This window comes from Mesoplodon mirus (genome assembly GCF_964341445.2).
Source record: "Mesoplodon mirus genome assembly, chromosome: 3".
In the NCBI taxonomy this organism is placed as follows: Eukaryota; Metazoa; Chordata; class Mammalia; order Artiodactyla; family Ziphiidae; genus Mesoplodon; species Mesoplodon mirus.
The window spans coordinates 122,751,251-122,766,539 of record NC_138978.1 but is presented as its reverse complement, the minus strand read 5'-3'; the positions used below and the strand labels follow the sequence as shown (position 1 = coordinate 122,766,539).

General features: G+C 35.7%; 1 protein-coding gene across 1 annotated transcript; it reads left to right on the top strand.

The window, feature by feature from the left end:
• Positions 1-2,105: 2,105 nt before the first annotated feature.
• Positions 2,106-2,378, top strand: LOC309799024 (ATP synthase subunit ATP5MJ, mitochondrial-like). The gene has a single exon (XM_082612027.1). It carries the CDS (start codon positions 2,125-2,127, stop codon positions 2,305-2,307), a length of 183 nt encoding a protein of 60 aa, XP_082468153.1. The 5' UTR covers positions 2,106-2,124; the 3' UTR covers positions 2,308-2,378.
• The last annotated feature ends 12,911 nt before the right edge of the window (positions 2,379-15,289 follow it).

The window sequence follows — 15,289 nt, the reverse complement described above, 5'->3', positions numbered from 1 at the left end:
ATGTTAAAAAATGCAGCACACTACACATGAAATTCAAAATCTCCAGCATTCACTAAAAAACTACTAGATAGGGTTTCCCTGGTGGCCCAGTGGTTGAGAGTCCGCCTGCCAATGCAGGGGACACGGGTTCATGCCCCGGTCTAGGAGGATCCCACATTGCCATGGAGTGGCTGGGCCCATGAGCCATGACCACTGAGCCTGTGCATCCGGAGCCTGTGCTCCGCAATGGGAGATGCCACAACAGTGAAAGGCCTGCGTACCGAAAAAAAAAAAAAACCTACTAGGTATATGAAGAAGCAGAAAATGTCATTTATAGTCAGAAGAAAGAGATACATACATGAAAGAGGTGATGGAATTAGCAGGCAAGAATGTTAACATTTACATATATTACATATATATTCAAGGATTAAAAGAAATCATGAATGTAATGAGAAGAATGAAAGATATTAAATAACAAATGTGCCTTCTAGACATAAAAGAAACACATTATCTGCAAAGAACATTTCACTGGATTAGATTAATAGCAGATTAGGAACTGTAGAAGAAAAACTAATTTAACTTGAAGAAAAAGCAATAGAAATTACCCAGAAAGGAAGACATAAATAAAAGATTAGAAACACAGTTTCAGGAACCTGTGGAAAAAAATTCAAACAACCCAATATAAAACCAATTAGAATCCCAGAAGGAAAGAATAGAGACTGAGGAGTGCAGTAAAAATATTTGGATAAATAACAGCAGTACTATTTTAAAACGATAAAAAATTATAAACCCACATAACAATGAAGGTCAATGAAGTGCAAGTAAGAGAAATGCACACACACACACACACACACACACACAAAATACATACCAAGACACAGCCAAATCACATTGCTGAAACCAGTGAAGAAGAGGAAAACATCTTACAAGCAGCAAGAGAAAAAATTTATGTATAGAGGAATGTAGAAAAAATTCAGACTTCTTCTTAAAAACAATGCAAGTCAGAAGACAATGGAACAATGTCTTTAACAAGCTAAACCAAAAAGTCTACAAACTTAAAATTTCATATTCAGAGAAAATAGATGTTTTGAGTGTTCATGAAGCAATCACCAAAGTAGACCATTTTCTCGGCTTTTTTTTTTTTTTTTTTTTTTTTTTTTTTTTACGGTATGGGGGCCTCTCACTGTTGTGGCCTCTCCTGCTGTGGAGCACAGGCTCTGGACGTGCAGGCTCAGCAGCCATGGATCAGGGGCCCAGCCGCTCAGCAGCATGTGGGATCTTCCCAGACCGGGGCACGAACCCGTGTCCCCTGCATTGGCAGGCGGACCCCTAACCACTGTGCCACCAGGGAAGCCCCATTTTCTGGGCTTTAAAATAAGTCTTAATAAATATAAGTGGATTAAAATTATATAACATATCTTCCACGATCATGATGGAATTAAATTAGAAATAAATAACAAATGAATATGGAAGAATCCACAAATATTAAAAAATTAAACAACATACTTTTGAATATCTCATAGGTCAAAGAAGAAATCACATGGGTAATTGGGACATAACTTAAACTGAATGAAAATGCAAGATATAAAAACTTGTGTGATAGAACTAAAGCAGTTCTTAGAGTTTTATAGCTTTGAATGCTTATATTGGTAAAGAAGAAAGGTCCAGATTCAATGATCAGAGCTTCCACTTTAAGAAGCTTAAAAGGGCAGAGGAAGTTAAAACCAAATTGAAAAGAAGAAAATAAATAATAAAGATGAAAACCGAAATGAATTAAATCAAAAACAAAATAAAATAAATGAAACCAAAAGCTTTTTAAAAAATAAATTTGATAAACTTCTAGTCAGACTAACCAAGAAAGAAAAGTCACAATTAAAGAGGGTACATTACTACAGATCCTGTATGTATTAAATGGTTAAGAAAGGAAGATTATGAGAAACTTTGTGTAAATCACTTCAACCACTTACATGAAGTCGTTAAAATCTTCCAAAGTCACAGATGATCAAATTTGACCCAAGAAAAAATAGAAAATATGAGTAGTCCTGCTTTCCCAGCAGGCCCCATGCAGCTCCTGTGCACTCAGTGACCTTTCCAAGTAGTCTGTTGTGACTTAGGGTGGCCTGAGATGCTGATCCTCTGCCTGAGATGCTTCAAAGCCTTATTAAGAACGTTTGGATCCCCATGATGCCCTACTATACCCAAGTTTACCAGGAGATTTGGGTAGGAATGGGGTTGATGGGCTTCATCTTTTATAAACTCAGGAATGCTGATAAAAGAAGTAAAGCCTTGAAAGCTTCTGGTCCTGTGCCTGCTCATGGTCATCATTAACCAGCTTTCTTTGAATGGGATGTTGGTCTGGCTGTGTTGTAGGCAGAACACAAACATGGGACATTGTGTTGACTTGTAGCAGTGCTGCTGCCCTTGTGCATGAATAAATGTACCTGTGAGACCCACAAAAAAAAAAAAGAAAAGAAAAGAAAAGAAATATGAGTGGTCCTATTTTTATTAAATAAATTAAATTAATTTTGATTTTCCCACAAAGAATATTCCAGGCTTCAATGGCATCACTGGTAAATTCTATCAAAAATTTACAGAACTTGTACAGTTTCTTCACAAACTTCCAGATTAGAGAGGAAGTGAGAGTGTTTTTCACTTTATGAGGCCAGCTTTGTTCAAATTCAAAACCAGACGGTCTTTACACATAACACACATAAAAAGATAACGAAAAAAAAATATCCCTCATAAACATACTTGCAAAAATCGTTAAGAAAATGCTAGTAAATAAAATCTAACAATATGTAAATGGATCATGCACCATGAACAAGTAGGTTTCCTTTTGGTAATAAAAGATGGGCTTAACATTTGAAAATCAACCAATGAAATTCACGATATTCATAACAAAGGGAAAAAATCATATATGATTAACTTGATTGATTCAGAAAAAAATTAGATAATGTTTAGACTCCATGAAAAAAAATCTTGGCAATGTAGCAATTGAAGGGAATTTTCATAAACGACAGCTATTACTGTAATTAATGGTGAAAGATAATGTTTTATCTCTTAGAACAAGAGTAATGCAAAGGTACCTTTTATCACGTATATTCAATATTGTCCTGTTTCTAACTAGCGCAACAAAGTAAGGAAAAGAAATTAAAGGCATTTAAAAAAGGCATTAAAATTGTAAAGGAATAAATATAAATTGTCTTTGTTCACATATGTTCTGCTTTCGTTTACAGAAAAATTCTACGGCCATACCACTCTGAATGTGCCTGATCTCATCTGTTTATAGAAAAAGCCCAAGAAATTAATAGAAAATGTACTAGAATTAAAAAGCAAATTTAACAAGTTTTCAGAATACAATACCAACATATACAAATACATTGTATTCTAAATAATAGCAAAAATTAGAAAACAATTTTAAATATCATTAAATGTCATTAAAATAATACTTAGTGATAACTTTTACAAATATGTGAAGATGTCTGCACAGAAAACTATACATTATTGCTGAGAGAAATTGAAGAAAGCATGAATAAGTAAAGATATGTATTATGCACATGGATTGGAAGTTTAATATTGTTAACATGTCAATTCCCCCTAAGTTAGTGTATAAATTCAAACAGTCTCAACCAAAATTCCTGCAGGCTTTGTAAAATAGAAGTTGACAAGTCAGTTTAAAATTTATATGTACATGCAGAAGACCTAGAACAGCCAAAACAATTTTTAAAAAGAAGAAAGGAGAATAAAAAGGTTTACCATAAATCTACATTAAACTAAATGCCATGACTATGGAATAATAAAATACATATGAATTGTTGTAACAGAATGGAGAATACAGAATTATTAGATCCATGCATATAAACTACTTTTCAACAATAACGCTGAAATATTTCAGTACAAAGTGATGATTTTAAATATTTTACATTGGGTTATCTTTTTATTTTTGAGTTGTAAGAGTTCCTTATATATTTTGGGTACTAGACCCTTATCAGATATGATTTGAAAATGATTTTTTTGCCTTCTGTAGGTTGTCTTTTTTTTAATTAAATTAAATTTAATTTTTTAAACATCTTTATTGGAGTATAATTACTTTACAGTGTTGTGTTAGTTTCTATTGTATAACAAATTGAATCAGTTATATGTATACATATATCTCCATATCCCCTTCCTGTTGTGTCTCCCTTCCACCCTCCCTATCCCACCCCTCTAGGTGGTCACAAAGCACTGAGCTGATCTCCCCATGCTATGAGGATGCTTCTCACTAGCTATCTGTTTTACATTTGGTAGTATATAAAGGTCATTGCTACTCTTTCACTTCATTCCAGCCTCCCCTTCCCCATGTCCTCAAGTCTATTCCCTACCTCTGTGTCTTTATTCCTGTCCTGCCCCTAGGTTCATCAGAACCATTTTTTTTAAGATTCCATATATATGTGTTAGCATACAGTATTTGTTTTTCTTTCTCTGACTTATTTCACTCTGTATGACAGACTCTAGGTCCATCCACCTCACTACAAAAAACTCAATTTTGTTTCTTTTTATGGCTGAGTAATATTCCATTGTATATATGTGCCACATCTTTAACCATTCATCTGTCGATGGACACTTAGGTTGCTTCCATGTCCTGGCTGTTGTAAATAGAGCTGCAGTGAATATTTTGGTACATGTCTCTTTTTGAATTATGGTTTTATCAGGGTATATAGCCAGCAGTGGGATTGCTGGGTCATATGATAGCTCTATTTTTAGTTTTTTAAGGAAACTCCATACTGTTATCCATAGTGGCTGTATCAATTTACATTCCCACCAACAATGCAAGAGGATTCCCTTTTCTCCACAACCTCGCCAGCATTTATTGTTTCTAGATTTTTTTTGCCTTTTTTTTATTAGTTTCTGCTTTATAACAAAGTGAATCAGCTATATGTATACATATATCCCCATATCCCTTCCCTCTTGCATCTCCCTCCCTCCCACCCTCCCTATCCCACCCCTCCAGGTGGTCACAAAGTACCGAGCTGATCTCCCTGTGCTATGCGGCTGCTTCCCACTATCTATTGTTTCTAGATTTTTTGATGATGGCCATTCTGACTGGTGTGAGGTGATACCTCATTCTGGTTTTGATTTGCATTTCTCTAATGATTAGCGATGTTGAGCACCCTTTCATGTGTTTGTTGGCAATCTGTACATATCCTTTGGAGCAATGTCCATTTAGGTCTTCTGCCCATATTTGGATCGGGTTGTTTGCTTTTTTGATATTGAGCTGCTTGTATATTTTGGAGATTAATTCTTTGTCAGTTGCTTTGTTTGCAAATATTTCCTCCCATTCTGAGGGTTGTCGTTTGGTCTTGTTTATGGTTTCCTTTGCTGTGCAAAAGCTTTTAAGTTTCATTAGGTCCCATTTGTTTATTATTTTTTTTGTTTTTTTTCCATTTCTCTAGGAGGTGAGTCAAAAAGGGTCTTGCTGTGATTTATGTCAAAGAGTGTTCTACAGGTGTTTTCCTCTAAGAGTTTTATAGAGTCCGGTCTTACATTTAGGTATTTAATCCATTTTGAGTTTATTTTTGTATATGGTATTAAAAAGTGTTCTAATTTCATTCTTTTAGATGTAGCTGTCCAGTTTTCCCAGCCCCACTTATTGAAGAGGCTGTCTTTTCTCCATTGTATATGTTTGCCTCCTTTATCAAAGATAAGGTGATGATATGTGTGTGGGTTTATCTCTGGGCTTTCTATCCTGTTCTATTGAGCTATATTTCTGGTTTTGTGACAGTTCCATACTGTCCTGATTACTGTAGCTTTGTAGTATAGTCTGAAGTCAGGGAACCTGATTCCTCCAGCTCCATTTTTCGTTCTCAAGATTGCTTTGGCTATTCGGGGTCTTTTGTGTTTCCAGGCAAATTGTGAAATTTTTTGCTTTAGTTCTGTAAAAATGCCATTGATAGCTTGATAGGGATTGCATTGAATCTGTGGTTTCCTTTGGGTAGTATAATCATTTTCACAATGTTGATTCTTCTAATCCAAGAACATGGTATGTCTCTCCATCTATTTGTATCATCTTTAATTTCTTTCATCAGTGTCTTATAGTTTTCTGCATACAGGTCTTTTTTCTCCTTCGGAAGGTTTATTCCTAAGTATTTTATTCTTTTTGTTGCAGTGGTAAATGGGATTGTTTCCTTAATTTCTCTTTCAGATTTTTTGTTGTTAGTGTATAGAAATGCAAGAGATTTCTGTGCATTAATTTTGTATCCTGCTACTTTACCAAATTCATTGATTAACTCTAGTAATTTTGTGGTATAATCTTTGGGATTCTCTGTGTATGGTATCATGTCATCTCAGACAGTGACAGTTTCACTTCTTCTTTTTGGTTTTGGATTCCTTTTATTTCATTTCTTCTCTGATTGCTGTGGCTAAAACTTCCAAAACTATGTTGAATAATGGTGGTGAGAATGGGCAACCTTCTATTGTTCCTGATCTTAGAAGAAATGTTTTCAGTTTTTCACCATTGAGAACAGTGTTGGCTGTGGGTTTGTCATATATGGCTTTATTATCTTGAATTAGGATCCCTCTGTGTCCACTTTCTGGAGAGTTTTTATCATAAATCAGTGTTGAATTTTGTCAAAAGCTTTTTCTGCATCTATTGATATTATCATATAGTTTTTATCCTTCAGTTTGTTAATATGGTGTGTCACATTGATTGATTTACATATACTGAAGAATCCTTGCTTTTCTGGGATAAACCTCACTTGATCATGGTGTATGGTCCTTTTAATGTGCTGCTAGATTCTGTTTGCTAGTATTGTGTTGAATATTTTTACATCAATGTCATGAGTGTTATTGGTCTGTAGTTTTCTTTTTTTTGTGACATCTTTCTCTGGTTTTTAATATCAGGGTGATGGTGGCCTCATAGAATGAGTTTGGGAGTCTTCCTCCCTCTGCTATATTTTGGAAGAGTTTGAGAATGTTAGGTGTTAACTCTTCTCTAAATGTTTGATAGAATTCACTTGCAAAGCCATCTGGCCCTGGACTTTTGTTTGTTGGAATATTTTAAATCACAGTTTGAATTTCAGTGCTTGTGATTGGTCTGTTCATATTTTCTATTTCTTCCTGGTTCAGTCTTGGAAGTTTGTACTTCTCTAAGAATTTATCCATTTCTTTCACGTTGTCCATTTTTTTTGTCATATAGTTGCTTGTAGTAGTCTCTCATTATCATTTGTATTTCTGCAGTCTCAGTTATTACTTCTCCTTTTTCATTTCTAATTCTATTGATTTGAGTCTTCCCTTTTTTTCTTGATGAGTCTGGCTAATGGTTTATCAATTTTGTTTATCTTCTCAAAGAACCAGGTGTTAGTTTTATTGATCTTTGCTGTTGTTTCCTTCATTTCTGTTTCATTTCTTTCTGATCTGATCTTTATGATTTCTTTCCTTCTACTAACTTTGGGCTTTTATTGTTCTTCTTTCTCTAATTGTTTTAGGTGTACTGTTAGGTTTTTTATTTGAAAATTTTTCTTGTTTCTTAATGTAGAATTATATTGCTATAAACTTCCTTCTTAGAACTTCTTTTGCTGCATCCCATAGGTTTTGGGTCATCGTGTTTTCATTGTCATTTGTTTCTAGGTATTTTTTTGATTTACTCTTTGATTTCTTCAGTGATCTCTTGGTTAATTAGTAGCGTATTGTTTAGCCTTCATGTGTTTTTATGTTTTACAGTTTTTTTTCCTGTAGTTGATATCTAGTCTCATAGTGTTTTGTTCAGAAAAGATACTTGATGAGGTTTCAATTTTCTTAAATTTACCAAGGCTTGATTTGTGACCCAATCTGATCTATACTTTCAAATGTTCCATGAGCACTTGAGAAGAAAATGTATTCTGTTTTTGGATGGAATGTCCTATAAATATCAATTAAGTCTATCTGGTTTAATGTGTCTTTTCATGCTTATGTTTCCTTATTTTCATTTTGGATGATCTGTCCATTGGTGCAAGTATGGTGTTAAAGTCCCCTACTGTTATTTTGTTACTGTCGTTCTCCCCTTTTATGACTGTTAGCACTTGCCTTATGTTTTCAGGTACTCCTATGTTGGGTGCATAAATATTTACAATTGTTATATCTTCTTGGATTGATCCCTTGATCATTATGTTGTGTCCTTCTTTTTCTCTTATAATAGTTTTATTTTGAGGTGTATTTTATCTGATATGAGTATTGCTACAGCAGCTGTCTTTTGATTTCCGTTTGCATGGAATATCTTTTTCCATCCCTTCACTTTCAGTCTGTATGTTTCCCTCGGTCTGAAATGGGTCTCTTGTAGACAGCATATATATGGGTCTTGTTTTTGTATTCATTCAGTTAGCCTGTGTCTTTTGGTTAGAGTATTTAATCCATTTATCTTTAATATAGTTATCGATATGTATATTCCTGTTACTGTTTTCTTAATTGTGTTGGGTTTGTTATTGTAGGTCTTTTCCTTCTCTTGTGTTTCCTGCCTAGAGAAGTTCCTTTAGCATTTGTTGTAAAGCTGGTTTGGTGGTGCTGAATTCTCTAAACTTTTGTTTGTCTGTAAAGGTTTTAATTTCTCCATTGAATCTGAATGAGATCCTTACTGGATAGAGTAATATTTTTTGTAGGTTTTTCCCTTTCATCACCTTAAATATGTCCTGCTGCTGCCTTCTGGCTTGCAGAGTTTCTGCTGAAAGATCAGCTGTTAACCTTATGGGGTTTCCCTTGTATGTTATTTGTTGCTTTTCCCTTGCTGCTTTCAATATATTTTATTTGAATTTAGTTTTTGATAGTTTGATTAATATGTGTCTTGGCGTGTTTCTCCTTGGATTTATTCTCTATGGTACTCTCTTCACTTCCTGGATTTGATTGACTATTTATTTTCCCATGTTAGGGAAGTTTTCAACTATAATCTCTTCAAATATTTTCTCAAACCCTTTCTTTTTCTCTTCTTCTGAGGCCCCTATAATTTATTGTTAGTGTGTTTAATGTTCTCCCAGAGGTCTCTGATAGTGTCCTGAATTCTTTTCATTCTTTTTTCTGCTCTGACACAGTTATTTCCATCCTTTTATCTTCCAGGTCACTTATCCATTCTTCTGCCTCAGTTATTCTGCTCTTGGTTCCTTCTAGAGTATTTTTAATTTCATTTATTTTGTTGTTCATCATTGTTTGTTTGCTCTTTAGTTCTTTTAGGTCCTTGTTAAATGTTTCTTGTATTTTCTCCATTCTATTTCTGAGATTTTGGATCATCTTTACTATCATTATTCTGAATTCTTTTTCAGGTAGACTGCCTATTTTCTCTTCATTTGTTTGGTCTGGTGGGTTTTTACCTTGCTCCTTGATCTGCTTCATATTTCTCTGCTTTCTCATTTTGTTTAACTTACTGTGTTTGGGGTCTCCTTTTCTCAAGCTGCATGTTCATAGTTCCTGTTATTTTTGGTGTCTGCCCCAGTGGGTGACGTTGGTGCAGGGGCTTGTGTAGGCTTCCTGGTGGAGGGCACAGGTGCCTGTTTTCTCGTTGGTGGGGCTGGATCTTGTCCTTCTGGTATGCAAGGCCGCATCCGGTGGTGTGTTTTGGAGTGTCTGTGAACTTAATATGCCTTTAGGCAGCTGTCTGCTAATGGGTATGGTTGTGTTCCTATCTTGCTAGTTGTTTGGCGTGGGGCGTCCAATACTGGGGCTTGCTAGCCACTGGGTGGAGCTGGGTCTTAGTGTTGAGACGAATTTGTCTGTGAGAGCTCTCACTGATTGATATTATTTGGGGCCGGGCAGTTTCTGGTGGTCCAGTGTCCTGGACTCGGTCCTCCCACCTCAAAGCCTCAGGCCCCAAACCTAGCCTGAGCACCAATACCCTGCCAGCCACATGGCTCAGAACGAAAGGAAGAGGAAAAAATACAAAAAAACCAAAATGAACAGACAGAACCCTAGCACAAATGGTAAAAACAAACCTATTCAGACTAAATCATGCAAAGAAACATACACATACACAGAAAAAGAGAAAAAGGAAAGAATGAATATATATATATATATATATATATAAATATAAATATATATAAATATAAATATAAATATAAATATATATATATACATATATATATATATATATATATATATAAATATATAAACGGAAGAAAGCAACCATACCAGGAAATCCACCAATGATAATAAGCACTAAATAGTATACGAAGGTGAACATAAAACCAGAAAGAAATTAGGCACAGAAGGCAAACCTGAAGTCTCCAGTTGCTCCCAAAGTCCACTGCCTCAATTTTGGGAACATTCATTGTCTATTCAGGTATTCTTCAGTTGCAGGGTTTATCAGTTTGATTGTGGGGATTTAATCTGCTGCTCCTGAGGCTGCACAGAAAAATTTCCCTTCCTTTTCTTTGTTTGCACAGCTCCTGAGGTTCAGGTTAGGTTTTGGCCCTGCCTCTGCATGTAGGTTGCCTTCAGGTGTCTGTTCCCTGCCCAGATAGCAGGGATTAAGGCAGCAGCTGATTAGGGCTCTGTTGCTTACTCAGGCCGGGGGGAGGCTGGGGGTACAGTAGTCATAATTGGAATGCGTGGTGAGCCTGAGGTGGCAGAGGCCATCCTGACGTTGCAACAGCCCGAGGTGTGCCATGTGTTCTCCGGGGAAGTTGTTCCTGGATCTTGGGACCCTGGCAGTGGCATGCTGCATGGGCTCCCTGGGGGCTGTTGACAGTGGCCTGTGCTTGCACACAGGATTCTTGGTGGCAGTGGCAGCAGTCTTAGAATTTCATTCCCTTCTTTGGGGTCTGAGCTGATAGCCACGGATCACTGCTGTCTCTGGAGCTCCCTTAGGCAGTGCTCTGCCTTTTGTGGGCATGGTGGGAAGGGATCCCCTCTCTTTGCACACCCAGAAAGAAAGGTCTTTTGCCTCTCCAGCAGGTCCAGACATTTTCCCGGACTCCATCCAGGCTAGCTGTGCTGCACTAGCCCCCTTCAGGCTGTGTTCATGTAGCCAACCCCTGTCCTCTCCCTGGGGTCTGATCTTCAAAGCCCAAGCCTCAGCTCCCAGCCCCCACCCGCCCTGGTGGGTGAGCAGACAATCCTCTCAGGCTGGTGAGTGCTGGTCAGCAGCAATCCTATGTGCGGGAATCTCTCTACTTTGCCTTCTGCACCACTGTTGCTGTGCTCTCCTCCGTGGCTCTGCAGCTTCCCCCACCCACCCCCCATCCCCGTCTCTGCCAGTGAAGGGGCTTCCTAGTGTATGGAAACTTCCTATTTCACAGCTACCTCCCACAGGTGCGGGTTCCATCTGTATTCTTTTGTCTCTGTTTTTTCTTTTTTCTTTTGACCTATCCATGTACCTGGGGATTTTCTTGCCTTTTGGGAAGTCTGAAGTCTTCTGCCAGCATTCAGCATGTGTCCTGGAGGAAATGTTCCACATGTAGATGTATTTTTAATGTATTTGTGGTGAGGAAGGTGATCTCCATGTCTTACTCCTCCACCACCTTGAAGGTCCTTTCTGGGTTGTCTTTTTTTTAACTGACTTTATTTCTAACCTTTAAAAATTGTATAAAAATAAATCTTTAAAAAAGACTTCTTTAAGAATAGTTTTAATTTCACAGCAAAATTGAGGGGCAGATAAAGAAATTTGTCATATATTTCCTATCCCCACATATACATAGTCTCCCCTATTATCAACAGCCCCCATCAGGGTGTACATTTGTTGCAGTTGATGAACTTACATTGAGCATCTGGGCCTCGTGCTTTCTGTTTTAAAGGTTATTAATTTTTGATTCAATTTCTTGTATAGATATAGAGCTATTCATATTGTCTGTTTCTTGAGTGAATTTTTACAGGTTGTGTCTTTCAAGGAATTGTGGTCCATTTCATCTGGGTTATCAAATTTGCGGGCATAGAGTTGTTCAATAAAGGATTCTTTTATTATCCTTTTATGGGGTCTGTAGTGATCTCCTCTGTTTTTATCTGATATTAGTACTTAGGGTCCTATCTCTTTTTTTTTTTTTTTTGATTAGCCTTCTTAGAGGCTTATTGATTTTATTGACCTTTTCAGCTTTCGGTTTCATTGATTTTTCTTTGTTGATTTCTGTTTTCAATTTCATTGATTTCTGCTCTAATCATTATTATTTATTTTCTTCCACTTACTCTGGGTTTAATTTGCTCTTCTTTTTCTAGTTTCTGTAGGTGGAAACTTAGATTATTGATTTCAGATTTTTTTTTCTTTTCTAATATATGTATTCAATGCTATAATTTTCCCTCTAAGCACTGTTTTTGTTGACTCCCACAAATTTTGATAAGTTGTGTTTCCATTTAGTTCAAAATATTTAAAAATGTATCTTGAGATTTTTCTTTGACCCATGTGTTATTTGGAAGTGTGTGTTTAATCTCCATGTATTTTGAGATTTTAAAGTTATCTTTTTGTTACTGATTTCTAGTTTAATTCCATTTTGGCCTGAGAGCAGATATTGTATGATTTTTATTCTTTTAAATTTGTTAAATTGTGTTTTATGGTCCAGATTGTGGTCTATATTGGTGAACTTGTGAGCTTGAGAAGAATGTGTAATCTGCTATTTGTTGAAATAGTCTATAGATGTCCATTGTATCCAGTTTTCCCAGAACCATTTGATGAAAAGACTCTATTCCCCACTGAATTATCTTAACACCATTATAATGACCTAAAAGGTATATGGGTTTCTTTCTGGACCCTCAGTTCTATTCCATTGATCTGTATATCTTTCTTCATGCCAGTAGCACACAATCTTGATTACTCTAGCTTTGTAGTAAGTTTTTGAAATTGAGAAATGTGAGTCCTCCAATTTTGTTCTTCTTTTTCAAGATTATTTTGGATACTCATTAAGTTTTTTCTGAAAAGATAACTGTTTGTGTAATGCTAACAAAACCAATTTCTTATGGGGTTTATAACATATGTAGAAGTAAAGTGAATGACAAAAAGCACAAATAAGAAGGGACATGTGAAATTATACTGTTCAGTTTTCTTGTATGATATGTAAAAATGATATAATGTGAATTCAAGGCAGACTTTGGTAATTTAAATGTACATATTGTAAACCTTAGGACAATGATGATGAAGAAGAAGGATGAGGAGGAGGAGAAGGAGGAGAAGGAAGAGATAAAAAGCCAAGATAGCTAATACCATTGAATACTAAAAATGCATGATTTTTGCAAAATAAACTAGGAAAGAAGGAACAATAAACTGATAAAATAGTAAATAACTGGCCACATGGGAGACTTAAACTCAACGGTATAAACAGCTACTTTAAAATAAATGGACTAAACATCTAATTAAAAGACAGAATTTGTTGCCATGAATAAAAAAGCAGGGCCTCTTATATGATATTTATATGAAATGCATTTTAAATATAAATACCAGATAGATTAAAAATAAACAGATAGAAAATATATGCCATACAAACACTCAGCAAAATAGGCTTCAGAGGATAAATTATATTGGGGAAAGTAGACTTCAGGATAAGGAATATTAGCATAGATAAACAAAAACAGTTCAAGATGATAAAAGGGTCAGTTTATCAAGAAGACATAACAATTTTAAATGTCTGTGCACCTAATACCAGAGTTTAACATAAATGAAGCAGAAACTGATATACCTAAAAGGAGAAATAGACAAATCCACAATTGTAGTTGGAGATTTCAACACTTCTTTCTTAATAATTGATGTAACATGTAGTAGACATAAGTACAAATATAAAGAAAAAGAAGACATAGAAGAAACATAGAAGAAAAAAGAAATAGATTGAAGAATAAAAAAAGAAGACCTACAGTTTCCACTAACTTGACCTAATTGACAGTGAACATTTCATCAAAAACAGAATACACATTTTTTTTCATGTGTTCACAGGATATTCACCAAGATCACTTGCTGGGATTTAAACAAGTTTGACTACATTAAAAAGGATTACAATGATGGAGTATCTCCTAATACCATAATGAAATTAAATTAGAAATCAATAACAGAAATGCATGTGGAAAATACCTGAATATTTGGAAATTAAACACCACTTTCCTAAATAATCCATGGGTAAAGGAGAAATCATAAGGAAAATTAGAACATATTTTGAATTGAATGAAAGTAAAAACAAAACATAAAAAAATTTGTGTGATGCAGCTAAAGCAGTGCTCAGGGAGTAATCATAGTGTTAAAGTTTTATATATGATTTAAAAAGTTAGCAGGAAGGTCAACAGTCTATCTTTCCATCTTGTAAAAAGCTAGATCATGAAGGGCAATTAAACCCAATGTAAGTAGATCTGACCAAGTTGTTGCATACTTCAACAGCTCATTCTATTTTTATTGCATGTAGAAGTAGTATTCCATGGGGTGGATGTATTTTTTTTTTTTTTTTTTTTTTTGCCTATTTTCAGTTGGATTGTTTGTTTCCTTACTGTTGAATATTGAGAGTTTAAAAAATTTTTCTGGGAATCCACTGCTATCTGCTTCCAGATTTTCCCCAAAATTACATATGATCACAGCAGTAGTAGAAGGAACTCTGATGTAGTAAGAAGAAAAAGAAGCAATAATCTTTTTTTTTTTTTTTTTTTTGCGGTACACGGACCTCTCACTGCTGTGGCCTATCCCATTGCAGAGCACAGGCTCTGGATGCGCAGGCTCTGGACACGCAGGCTCAGTGGCCATGGCTCCTGGGCCCAGCCGCTCCGCGACATGTGGGATCCTCTCAGGGCATGAACACGTGTCCCCTGCATCTGCAGGTGGACCCCCAACCACTGTGCCACCAGGGAAGCCCAGAAGCAATAATCTTTAAGAACCATTATGGATTTAGTCATATGATTACAGTTATGTTTACATTAAAACATTTTAAATGTCAAAATTTTATTAGAAAAGAAGCAAAATGTAGCTGCACTCGGGAAATACATTTTTCTAAGAAATTTATTGAGTATCTTACAATATGCAACTTTGTGCTAGGCACCAATAAGTCTTTATTAGTTCATTAATAGCAAGATTTAAAACTTGAGAACAGAAATTTATTAAATTATGAAATTTAAATTTATTACAATTAAGCTATGAAAGTTTAAGATGATAGAGAATACTATTTGCAGAATTAGCAACTTAGTGAATTTCCCCCCTAACCTGATGCTGACTCCACAGCCTAATATATGAAATATCAGCAGCTTCAATGTCCTCCTCAGGCTATGCTCTATGCTCTGTGAAGCAGAAATTATTTGTAGGGCTGTTTGTTCTTATCTCTAGGTTTTGAGCAGGAGTAGGGACATGTTTTCTCCAGGGAAGAGCAGGCCAGAGAGGGAGGGTTAATGTATGAGGATTTGGGTTCCAAATGGAAAGACCCTT